The 13,561-nt window shown below is 41.3% G+C and overlaps 1 protein-coding gene across 5 annotated transcripts in view; it reads left to right on the top strand.

Annotated features, from left to right (window-relative positions):
• Nucleotides 1-13,561, top strand: part of erap1 (endoplasmic reticulum aminopeptidase 1) — a 65,739-nt gene that overhangs the window by 23,730 nt on the left and 28,448 nt on the right. For all 5 annotated transcript variants that reach the window (XM_033017350.1, XM_033017352.1, XM_033017354.1 and 2 more), the window contains 3 exons: nt 9,071-9,225; nt 10,203-10,316; nt 13,206-13,337. In XM_033017350.1, the coding sequence (XP_032873241.1) occupies nt 9,071-9,225; nt 10,203-10,316; nt 13,206-13,337 (401 nt within the window). The remainder of the gene's footprint in view (nt 1-9,070; nt 9,226-10,202; nt 10,317-13,205; nt 13,338-13,561) is intronic.

The raw sequence follows: 13,561 nt of genomic DNA, 5'->3' as shown, positions 1-13,561 counted from the left end.
TTAAAGTGCATATTGTCAGATTTTAATAAAGACCATTTTTATACATTTTGGTTTCACCATGTAGAAATTACCACAGTGTTTATACATAGTCCCCCCATTTCAGGGCACCATAATGTTTGGGACACAGCAGTGTCATGTCAATGAAAGTAGTCATGTTTAGTATTTTCTTGCATATCCTTTGCATGCAATGACTGCTTGAAGTCTGCGATTCATGGACATCACCAGTTGCTGGGTGTCTTCTCTGGTGATGCTCTGCCAGGCCTGTATTGCAGCTTATGCTTGTTTTGGTGGCTCGTCCCCTTCAGTTTTCTCTTCAGCATATAAAATGCATGCTCAATTGGGTTCAGATCGGGTGATTGATTTGGCCACTCAAGAATTTACAATTTTTTAGCGTTGAAAAACTCTTTTGTTGCTGTAGCAATATGTTTGTGATCATTGTCTTGCTGTAGAATGAACCACCGGCCAATGAGGTTTGAGGCATTTATTTGAACTTGAGCAGATAGAATGTGTCTATACACTTCAGAATTAATTATGCTACTACCATCAGCAGTTGTGTCATCAATGAAGATAAGTGAGCCAATACCTTCAGCAGCCATACATGCCCAGGCCATAACACCCCCACCACCGTGTTTCACAGATGAGGTGGTATGCTTTGGATCTTGGGCAGTTCCTTCTCTCCTCCATACTTTACTCTTGCCATCACGGATATGTTAATCTTCATCTCATTTGTCCTCAAGACCTTTTTACAGAACTGTGGTTGCTCTTTTAAGTACTTCTTGGCAAACTGTAACCTGGCCATCCTATTTTTGAGGCTAAACAGTGGTTTGCATCTTGCAGTGTAGCCTCTGTATTTCTGTTCATGAAGTCTTCTGCGGACAGTGGTCATTGACAAATCCACACCTGACTCCTGAAGAGTGTTTCTGATCTGTCGGACAGGTGTTTGGGGATTTTTTATTATAGAGAGAATTCTTCTGTCATCAGCTGTGGATGTCTTCCTTGGTCTGCCAGTCTCTTTGCGATTAGTAAGCTCACCAGTGCTCTCTTTCTTCTTAATGATGTTCCAAACAGTAATTTTGGTAAGCCTAACGTTCTCATGGTGATAAACAGCAATAAAAGTTTCCAAAGGTGATGGAAAGACTGGAGGAAATACTAGGTGCTGAGAGCTCTCTTATACCTGCATTAAAGAGGCAATTGAACACACCTTAGCAATTACAAACACCTGTGAAGCCATGTGTCCCAAACATTATGGGGCCCTGAAATGGGGGGGGACTAAGTATAAACACAGCTGGAATTTCTACATGGTGAAACCAAAATGTATAAAAATGGCCTTTATTAAAATCTGACTATGTGCACTTTAACCACATGTGATTTTTTTCTATTACAAATCTCACATTATGGAGTACAGAGGGAAATAAATAAATTATGCATCTTTGTCTCAAACATTATGGAGTGCACTGTAGATATAAGGGAAATCAGGGATGGTATCAAAGCAAAAGATGAGGCATACAAATTAGCCAGAAAAAGCAGCCAACCAGAGGACTGGGAGAAATTCAGAGTCCAGCAGAGGAGGACAAAGGGCTTAATTGGGAATGGGAAAATAGATTATGAAAGAAAACTGTCAGGGAACATAAAAACTGACTGCAAAAGTTTTTATAGATATGTGAAGTGAAAAAGATTAGTTAAAACAAATGTAGGTCCCTTGCAGTCAGAAACAGGTGAATTGATCATGGGGAACAAAGACATGGCAGACCAATTGAATAACTAATTTGGTTCTGTCTTCACTGGAGGAACTGAGTGAAATCCAGGTTAGCCGGGAAGTGGTGTTAGGTAAATTGAATGGATTAAAGGCCGATAAATCCCCAGGGCCAGATAGGCTGCATCCCAGAGTACTTAAAGAAGTAGCTGCAGAAATAGTGGATGCATTAGTGATATTTTTTCAAAACTCTTTAGATTCTGGAGTAGTTCCTGAGGATTGGAGGGTAGCTAATGTAACCCCACTTTTTAAAAAGGGAGGGAGAGAGAAAACGGGGAATTACAGACCAGTTAGTCTAACGTCGGTAGTGGGGAAACTGCTAGAATCAGTTATTAAAGATGGGATAGCAGCACATTTGGAAAGTGGTGAAATCATTGGACAAAGTCAGCATGGATTAACGAAAGGTAAATCATGTCTGACGAATCTTATAGAATTTTTCGAGGATGTAACTAGTAGAGTGGATAAGGGAGAACTAGTGGATGTGTTATCTGGACTTTCAGAAGGCTTTCGACAAGGTCCCACATAAGAGATTAGTATACAAACTTAAAGCACACGGTATTGGGGGTTCAGTATTGATGTGGATAGAGAACTGGCTGGCAGACAGGAAGCAAAGAGTAGGAATAAACGGGTCCTTTTCAGAATGGCAGGCAGTGACTAGTGGGGTACCGCAAGGCTCAGTGCTGGGACCCCAGCTATTTACAATATATACTAGACTAAGTGGGACCCGTTGGGTCCCAGCATCACACAGGAGGGCTGGACACCCAACACAATATTCCACCTCTCCACCAATTCCAATATTGCTGGCCAGTGGGGGTGGGGGGGGGCTTTCTGTTGCGCTAGTATAATTGTTGTGGGCCAAAGGTACTGGTTTCCAGAGGGCTAGTATGGAGTTTGTGGGCCAAATGGGTTTTTGGGCTGACAGCACAGTCACTGAGGGCTGGCAGCTCAGTCACTGAGGCCTGGCAGTACAATCACTCGGACCTGGCAGTCTGGCGGCTGAGAAACTGCCAGAAATTCTGCCCAAAACAGGTGACAGAATGTAAGAGAGAAGGGGGAAAGAGGGTGGACTGAATAGATTATTGGGCTGGCAGTTCAGTCACTTACAGCTGGTGGGCTGGCAGTTCACTAACTCACGGCTCGTGGGCTGGCAGTGCAGTCACTCATGCCTGGTACGCTGGCAGTTCACTCAGTCACCCCACCTACCTTCACACCCCCCCCCCCACTCTGCTCCTTGCCATTACCCTCCCACCCACACATTCAGTGCATATCCAAACAACCTCCCCCCCATGCACTCTTAGTGGCTCTCCCACAGAGCAGCCATTCCTGCCTATTAGGTTCTATTGTTATGAAGAACACACAGCATTAAATGTGCAAAAAGGTTTTATTAAAGTTTGAAATGTGAATGACTCTTAAAATATAAGAACAATTTAAATTTTAAAGATGAGATTTATTAAGTTTTTACTTGTTGTGTCTTGTTGGGTCTTGTTGTGTTCTGCTGCTCACTGCCTCTTGATGACTATTTCCTGTTGATAAAAAGAGACAACTTTAATATAGAGAAAGTCAGCGGTCAAATTTTAAGAAGGAAATTCTCAGAATTTATCTCAGAAGTCATCATTCAACGAAGCACGCTATTAATGACAACATTCTTGGGCGATGTTCCATCCTTCAGGAAACCTTTGACATTTCTCTTCATATTTCTGTTGAGCTAGTATGTTGGGCCAAAGGTACTGGTTTCCAGAGGGCTAGTAAGGAGTTTGTGGGCGGAATGGATTTTTGGGCTGGCAGCTCAGTCACTGAGGGCTGGCAGCTCAGTCACTGAGGCCTGTACTGGCAGGGGGGCACCAAAATGCTTAGTGTTGCTGAAGACATCTGGAAGAGTTCTGTCCACAACTTCAAGGCATTCTCTCCTAATCATTGGACATTCATCCCAAACAATGACTTTCACTTGCCTCGTGAAATGTGCCGTCTTAGAGTTCTTCTCGATGTTGCACAATGTATCCTCGGCCACTTGGATGGGTATATTGAATTGAGAATGTGTAGTTCTTCCACCAGGCAGAAATGTAGCTGCTATCCTAGAGGATACTACAGCAATAGCCACATCACCTTGACCTCTAACATTTCCTGACATGATGTTGAAAAAGCAGCCTAAAGACAATTTCAGTTGTTAATGAACACAGAAGATTTTGTGCAAAACATTTTTTTGAAGTGGGGGCTGTCAGGGTGGGGTGGGGAGTGGTAAACATCGTGCAGCCAAGGGAGGGGCACAGCTTCAGGTGGGGGTTCTCGTGAGCTGATGAGAAATGGGGGGCGGGGGCTCATGCAGGGGATGAGGGCGGCTTCAGTAGGGGGTGCATCCTATAGCCAGGCGGAAGTGTGGCATGTCAGTGGAGGAGACGGGGCAGTGAGCGATTTACTCATGACCTGTGGACTCACTCACTGCCTTGGGATTAACTCATGCCCTTTTGACTGACTGACTCTCACGGCTTGTGGACTGACTGATGCCCGACTTCTGGAGTCACGTCCAACTTTTGTAAACTGAAAATGGTAACATCTACATTGAGGAACAGCTTCTTCCTGACAGCCATCACGCTATTAAACTTAACAAATAAGCTCTGAACTGCGAAATACTATATTATTTCACACACACATATGCGCACTCACTCATACACACATTTATTCACACACACACACATTCAATCACACACACACCTATTCACTCCCACACTTATTCAAACACACACACGTACACACACACATATTCACACACACATATTCACGCATATTCACACACACATACACACGCACACATACATACGCACACATATTCACACACACACACACACATATTCACACAAACACACACATATTCACATGCACACACATATTCACACTCACACACACACACAGACTCATTCACGCACACACAAACTCAATGACACACACATTCACACAAAGACCCACACACCCATAGACTCATACACACACGCACACACAGACTCAATCACACACACATACACAGACTCATCCCCCACCTCAAGACACTGCCCTATGGGTGGTAAATGTCGTGCAGCCAAGGGCAGCTTCAGGCAGGGGTTGTCGTGAACTGATGAGAAAGGGGTGGGGTGTCCTCATGCAGGGGATGTGGAGTGCTTCAGTAGGGGGTGCATCCTATAGCCAGGCGGAGGGCAGCGTCTTGAGGTGGGGGATGTCAGTGGAGGAGGGGGGCAGTGAGCGATTTACTCATGACCTGTGGACTCGCTGCCTTGGGATTAACTCGTGGCCTTTGGACTGACTGACTCTCACGGCTTGTGGACTGACTGATGCCCGACTTCTGGAGTCACATCCAACTTATGTAAACTGAAAACTGTAACATCTACATTGAGGAACAGCTTCTTCCTGACAGCCACCACGCTATTAAACATAACAAATAAGCTCTGAACTACAAAACACTATATTATTTCTCACACACACATATTCCACATACACACACACGCACATATATATTCACACACACACACATATATTCACACACACACACATATACACACGCACATATTCACACACACACATTCACACACATATATTCACACACACACACATACACACTCACATATATTCTCACACACACATATTCACACACACATATATTCACACACACATACACACACACACACATACACACACGTATTCACACACACACATATATATTCACACACACGCACATATATATTCACACACACACACATATATTCACACACACACACATATACACACGCACATATTCACACACACACATTCACACTCATATATTCACACACACACATTCACACACTCACATATATTCACACACACACACACATATTCACACACACTTATATACACACACACATATTCACACACACATATATACACACACACACACACATATATTCACACACACACACACACATATTCACACACACACATATATTCACACACACACACACATATTCACACACACACACACACACACACACACACACACACACATATATTCGCACACACACACACACAATTGCAGCTTTTGCTGAAACACAATTGCCGCTTTGGCTGCAACAAACAAACACGTACCAGTTCTGTAGAATTTTTCAACACCTCGTGCACTCTGCGGGCAGCGCCATCTTGCCTCCGACCGGAAATGACGTCATCGCCGCCATCTTGCCTCCGACCGGAAATGACGGCATCGCCGCTGGGTTACCGATCACCGGAAATGACGTCATCGCCGTCGGCTTACCGATCACCGGAAATGACGTCATCGCCGCCATCTTGCAACCGCCAAAATCACAAAATGAGCGCCGATTTTAAATTTAAACACAGTTCTGGTCCAAATATAAAGCTTTATTCGTGCATTACTCGCCTGAAAACGTTGCAACAAATGCATTTCAATTTATATGAACATTTCAAAGACATCATGCTTTAGTCACCTGAAAACGGGTGCAACCATTTTAAAACCCAAGAGAAACAAATTTGCAAACGCTTTATAACAATAACAAATGCTTTTTATTTTCAATACACATTTCAAACACAATATAGATAGACAAATTTACAAATGCATTTCATGTTCAATACACAATTCAAACACAATATAGATAGACAAATTTACAAATGCATTTCATGTTCAATACACATTTCAAACACAATATAGATAGACAAATTTACAAATGCATTTCATGTTCAATACACATTTCTAACACAATATAGATAGACAAATATACAAATGCTTTTTATTTTCAATACACATTTCAAACACAATATAGATAGACAAATATACAAATGCTTTTTATTTTCAATACACATTTCAAACACATTATAGATAGACAAATATGCAAATGCATTTCATGTTCAATACACATTTCAAACACAATATAGATAGACAAATATACAAATGCATTTCATGTTCAATAGATAGACAAATATGCAAATGCATTTCATGTTCAATACACATTTCAAACACAATATAGATAGACAAATATACAAATGCGTTTTATTTACAAATGCTTTTTATTTTCAATACACATTTCAAACACAATATAGATAGACAAATATACAAATGCTTTTTATTTTCAATACACATTTCAAACACATTATAGATAGACAAATATGCAAATGCATTTCATGTTCAATACACATTTCAAACACAATATAGATAGACAAATATACAAATGCATTTCATGTTCAATAGATAGACAAATATGCAAATGCATTTCATGTTCAATACACATTTCAAACACAATATAGATAGACAAATATACAAATGCGTTTTATTTACAAATGCTTTTTATTTTCAATACACATTTCAAACACAATATAGATAGACAAATATACAAATGCGTTTCATGTTCAATACACATTTCAAACACAATATAGAGAGACAAATTTACAAACTTTCCAACAAAATGCCAAGAAACTTCAGACCATGGTGAATGGTGAACACCATACATATCAATTGGCTGAAAAAGCATATGCAGGGGACTCACCTTGGAGTAGAGCTGCAGCTCAGAGAGCCGTGACCCTTTCACTTCGTGGTCCAGCTGAAAGTGATTGAAGCAGGACACTTCCGGGTTTTATAGTTCCCTCTTCCCCCTGCTGCCAGCGGGGGCAGTAGAGAGAATGGGGAATGTTGTAAAAACATTAATATCTCGGTCATATTTCATCGACGGGAAAAATCCTCGGCACACATGCGGCAGAGGGGGGCTCTGAGCGAGGTGGCCAAAAATGACGGCCGTAGGTGGCGGCGTTCTCTCGGAGATCGCAGCACAGATCGCCAAAAGCGGTCAAGAACAAAGTTTTAGTAATATAGATTAATGATTTGGACGAGGGAATTGAATGCAACATTTCCAAGTTTGCGGATGACACGAAGCTGGTGGGCAGTGTTACCTGTGAGGAGGATGCTAGGAAGCTGCAAGGTGACTTGGATAGGCTGGGTGAGTGGGCAAATGCATGGCAGATGCAGTATAATGTGGATAAATGTGAGGTTATCTATTTTGGTGGCAAAAACAGGAAGGTAGACTATTATCTGAATGGTGGCCGATTAGGAAAAGGGGAGATGCAATGAGACCTGGGTGTCATGGTACACCAGTCATTGAAAGTAGGCATGCAGGTGCAGCAGGCAGTGAAGAAAGCGAATGGTATGCTTGCATTCACAGCAAAAGGATTTGAGTATAGGAGCAGGGAGGTTCCACTGCAGTTGTACAGGGTCTTGGTGAGACCACACCTGGAGTATTGCGTACAGTTTTGGTCTCCTAATCTGAGGAAAGAGATTCTTGCCATAGAGGGAGTACAGAGAAGGTTCAACAGACTGATTCCTGGGATGTCAGGACTTTCATATGAAGAAAGACTGGATAGACTTGGCTTGTACTCGCTAGAATTTAGAAGATTGAGGGGGTATCTTATAGAAACTTACAAAATTCTTAAGGGGTTGGACAGGCTAGATGCAGGAAGATTGTTCCCGATGTTGGGGAAGTCCAGAACAAGGGGCCACAGTTTAAGGATAAGGGGGAAATCTTTTTGGACCGAGATGAGAAAAACATTTTTCACACAGAGAGTGGTGAATCTCTGGAATTCTCTGCCACAGAAGGTAGTTGAGGCCAGTTCATTGGCTATATTTAAGAGGGAGTTAGATGTGGCCCTTGTGGCTAAAGGTATCAGGGGGTATGGAGAGAAGGCAGGTACAGGATACTGAGTTGGATGATCAGCCATAATCATATTGAATGGCTCGAAGGGCCGAATGGCCTACTCCTGCACCTATTTTCTCTGTTTCTATGTTTATGTAAATATTCTCTGGGCAAATGTATATTTTTCTCATTAATTTTTACCTCACAGGATGGTTGGAATATATGGTTGCTTTCAATGCTGTGCATAATTTAATTCCATTAATTAGGAGTTCCACATGGAACTGGAGAAAGAATAATTGCAGAGATATGATCAGGAGGAAGATCAAATGCAGTTCTAAACTATCTAGAGAAAAGGCGGATTTGTTGCTCTATAGCAGATTTACGCTTTTTTGCCTCCATCCCTATGTTGTGCAGCCTTTTTTTATCTGCTTAAATTCGGCATGAAATAATCACTAACAGAATTTTTTTTTTTTACCTAACTTTAGATTAAAGAAATAATGTTCTGAAATGGTTGTAACTCACATATGCTATGTGTTGTGACAGTGTATCCCAGAATATTTCCAAATATCGCAACATTGGAAATGTCGGAACATTTCAAATTGATCCAGGCATGCTTTTGAAACATCTTATGCACCTTATCATAATGTTGCTGATTTCCCTACAGATTTGGCAGCAATCCCTGATTTTCAGATTGGGGCTATGGAGAATTGGGGCCTAACAACCTACAGAGAAACAGCTCTGCTTTACAACACCAAAACCTCTTCAGCTTCTGATAAACTCAGGATTACCATGATCATAGCACATGAGTTGGCTCACCAGGTAATGAAGAGCAGAAGTCAAAAGTTTCAACTTTGAAAATAAAGTACTGACCAGGATAAGCTGGCTAAGAGTGCTATGGCTGAATGTGGAAGTGGCAGGAGAATGGAAGATTAAGGCGTGCAGTCGAGTTTGTGTGGCAAGCTTGATGTTCTGTCCCTACGCCCTTCAACAGCATGAGCAGAGAGCTTACCCCCTTCCATGCTCTAAGTTTCTACATCATGGTGATTGGTGAAGTAACTGGTTTGGATAGGATTCTTCTCCGATTCATATTTCCCCACGTTGTTGGTCAGGTCTGCCTTCTGAAGGATTAGAATCTGAGGTATTGTGCAATACCCTCAGAGTGAGTGATGGCTTCCTCTCCCTCCACTCTCATCTCTCCTCAGAGAGCCCAGGTCTCTGTCAAATATTATGACGAGATAGGCCTCCTGTCATGTTAACTATTCTTCTTCTGGAGTGATTTTCCCAACATCAGATTGATATATGGTCACTGGCAGCTTCTCCCTCTCTCAATGGTAGAAACTTTCCATATTTGAGTAACGTAACTTGGCCAAGGATACATTTTTGCCGTTGTTACAAATCGCTTAGTTTAGTTTAGTTATACAATTTTGCTTGCAATTTTCCTCCTCTCTATGCCTTTTGCCTCATGTATTTAAGATGTAAAAATCCATAATCTGCCCCAGACCTCTGCTGTGGCTGTTCTTATTTGGCTATGAAAACACTCAAAAGTCTCTAAAAAATGAATTAACCTGGCAGTGGAGGAAATCAACCATTGATATCACTGCTACAGGATATAAAGTATCTGAGTTTCAATGCACCCTGTCAAAATATTATCCTGTGCAAAATATGTTGGGGGAGAAATAGCTGCAGGGTAATGCTCAGGATATTAGTGTCCATGTTTATTAATTGATAGTTGAAATATTGTCGTTATACAGCGGGAGAATCCACTTATTCTGTCCAACATTTTATATTTTTCTTAGTGGTTTGGCAACTTGGTGACCATGGAGTGGTGGAATGACCTATGGCTGAACGAGGGATTTGCCAGATTTATGGAATATGTCTCAGTGAACATCACATTTCCTGAGCTGCAAGTTGTATGTATTGAAAGCCTTTCCTTAAATAGTTCAAACTATGTTGAGTCCTTTTATAAGAGCCATTATGACACAGCCATTAATTCCATACATGCATTGAGATTTTCAGTAATGATTTGTACTCAAATTCCCACACCCATTTGCTTAATAGTCTGAAGAAACCAGCTGAACCATTAATTGGACTTCTTGAGGGAAGTCAATACATCATGAAATGCAGACATGGTCACTTTTAAAGTAATGGTGTTTCAATGTGCCAGTTTGATAAATGGTTCTAATCTTGCTAATTACTTGTGACAGAAAATTACAGTGTATGTCCTGCCCCGGTTTAACTTCCCAAAATACAGCCGTATTTAATCGGAGCTGATGTAAAGCCTTCAGTTATCACATTGTACAAACGTGAAAGAAACTTTATAGTGGTTACCTTACTGCTTTTCTGCCCTCATACTTGCACACTAATGACTTTGTAAAGGAGCCATAACTGCACGAATAAAGTAAACTTAAAGCAGAATGTGGCTAGTAAATTTTCCAATTACAACAAAATTGGTGGTATTGTGGACCATGACGAAGGTTAATGCCCCTGTCCCACTTAGGAAACCTGAACGGAAACCTCTGGAGACTTTGCGCCCCACCCAAGGTTTCCGTGCGGTTCCCGGAGGTTTTTGTCAGTCTCCCTACCTGCTTCCACTACCTGCTTCCACTGCCTGCAACCACCTGCAACCTCCGGGAACCGCACGGAAACCTTGGGTGGGGCGCAAAGTCTCCAGAGGTTGCCGTTCAGGTTTCCTAAGTGGGACAGGGGCATAACTAAGGTTACAGGAAGATCTAGGTGACTGGGGGAAGTGAAGTAAGGGATGGAAGTGAGGTTAGATGGAATTTAAATCGGACATGTGAGAGGGGTTGTATTTTGGGCAGTTAAACAAGGGTAGGGCATACACTGTAAATGACAGAGCAGGCAGAACGACCTTAGAGTATAGATATGTTGTTCCCTGAAAGTGGTAGACAGGGTAGTGAAGATGGTAGAGACAAGTAACTGCAGATGCTGCTTTACAAATGCTGGAGTAACTCAGTGGGTCAGAAGCATTTCTAAGAATGTGGATAGGTGATGTCCTGAAGGGTCAGTAATGTCTCCTGTCCATCTTCTGCAGAAATTCTGCCTGACCCACTGAGTTACTCTGGTACTTTATCTTTTATTGTGGTGAAGATGGTGTTGGACACACTTGCATTTGTTGGTTAGGTACTCTGGGTTGTGACATTATGCTACACAAGCTGCTGGTTAGATCACACCTGGAATATTGTACCATAGTTCTGGCCAATCAGCTGTGGAAATGATGTCATTACGCTGGAAGGGATGCAGAAAAGATTCATGAGGATGTTACCAGAACTCGAGGGCTCCAGTTATAAAGAGAGGCTGGGACTATTTTCCCTGGTACATAGATAACCGAGGGCGACCTTATAGAGGTATTTAAGACCACGAGGTGCATTTATTTAGGATGGATGGTCACAATCTTTTTCACTGGGTAGGATAATCTAAAGCTATACAGTATTGATTCAAAGTGAGAGGGATAATATTTGAAAGGGGCAACTTTTTCACACACAGCTTGGTGGAAAGGAGTTGCCAGGGGAAGCGATAGAGGCTGGTAAAATTACAATGTTTAAAAGTCATTTGGACAGGTACATGGATAGAAAAATGAAGAAGGATATGGGCCAAATGTAGGCAGATGGGACTAGCTTACATAAATATCTTGGTCAACATATATGAGTTGGGCTAGTTTCCATGCTGTGTAAATCTGTGTCAAACATAAGTATCCAGAACAAGCCCGACTTACAAAACAGAAAACAAAACAAAAAATATGAGTAATTTTCAGTTTCTGTGGCGTCCCAAGATGAATCCAGCAGGACCTTTGACTATGTGATGTCAGTGAAAGAACTGAATGTTTCGTAACTGTGTTTGCTTATGACGAAAAGGAGTTTGGGAAACCAAATTTTGAGGATGTTACAAAGATTGTGCAAAAGGGTATAGACATATTAAGTTGTCTCAAATATTTGAAAGAGACAGTATAAGATATAGAAATGCTAATTATCCACTTTGGTAAAAAGAAAGCAAATAAAGTGTGCAGAACAGAGGGATCCAGGTATCCCTTGACATGAAATGCAGAAAGTTAGCGTGTAACTACAGGTAATCAGGAAAATAAATTTAATATTAGCCTTTATTGCTGAAGGGCTGGTGGATAAAAGTGTGCAAACATGTCACAACTGCATAGGGTATTAGTGAAATCATACCTGGAGTATTGTACGCATTTCTGTTCTTATTTACAGAGGGACTGGAGATGGCCAGAGATGGGTCTATGTTGATTTCTAGGTTGGTTTAGGAGGGTTTTAGATGAATGAAAGGTGATCTTTATGGGCCATGAAAATGAATGGGCTTGAAGGGTAGCTGCCAAGAGGATGAGACCTGGAGTAGAAGAATCTAGAACTAGGACGGATAATTTCAGAATAAGGGTTCATCCACTTAAGATGGTTTGAGGAGTTATTCCTTCAAAGTTCTGCAACTCCTGCAAAGTTGGATGATCATAGCTGATCATCCAACTTCCTACTGAGTTGGATGATCAGCCATGATCATATTGAATGGTGGTGCAGGCTCGAAGGGCCGAATGGCCTACTCCTGCACCTATTTTCTATGTTTCTCTCAAAGGGTTATACCTGTTTGTAGTTCTTTATCCTTGATAGCCGTAATGAAGAGTCATTGAATATATTCACTGTCAAAATAGATTTTTAGTCTTTGAGTAGTCAAGTGTTAAATAATAAATTACAGGTGATTAGTTGAACAGTTTTGGAAAGGCTTGTAAATGTGAGATTCCAGGGTTAAAATCTAAATGCTTTTGCCTCCCACAGAATGAGTTCTTCTTGGACAAATTTTTCAGTGCAATGCAAGTGGATGCTTTCAGTTCTTCGCATCCAGTGTCAAGTCCAGTGGAAAATCCTGCACAGATCCAGGAAATGTTTGATGGGGTCTCATATGAAAAGGTAAATAGAACAAAAGTACATTGCAATGGCTTTAATGTACCATTGCAAAAATAGGAAATTAATTATTTTATTGTGCGGCTCATTTCTTGTTTCTCCGAATGCGGTGGGAGAGATTGTTAATCTGCTATCTAATACATCGATACTAGATGACGTTGAAAGACTCAAGTAGTAATCAAGAAATTTATTAGACAAAAAAATTTAAAACAAAACTAATGGAAAAAGTA

This window comes from Amblyraja radiata, chromosome 3 (assembly GCF_010909765.2).
Source record: "Amblyraja radiata isolate CabotCenter1 chromosome 3, sAmbRad1.1.pri, whole genome shotgun sequence".
Lineage (NCBI taxonomy): Eukaryota > Metazoa > Chordata > Chondrichthyes > Rajiformes > Rajidae > Amblyraja > Amblyraja radiata.
The sequence above is the reverse complement of the archived record's forward strand: the minus strand, read 5'-3'. Positions and strand labels throughout refer to the sequence as shown.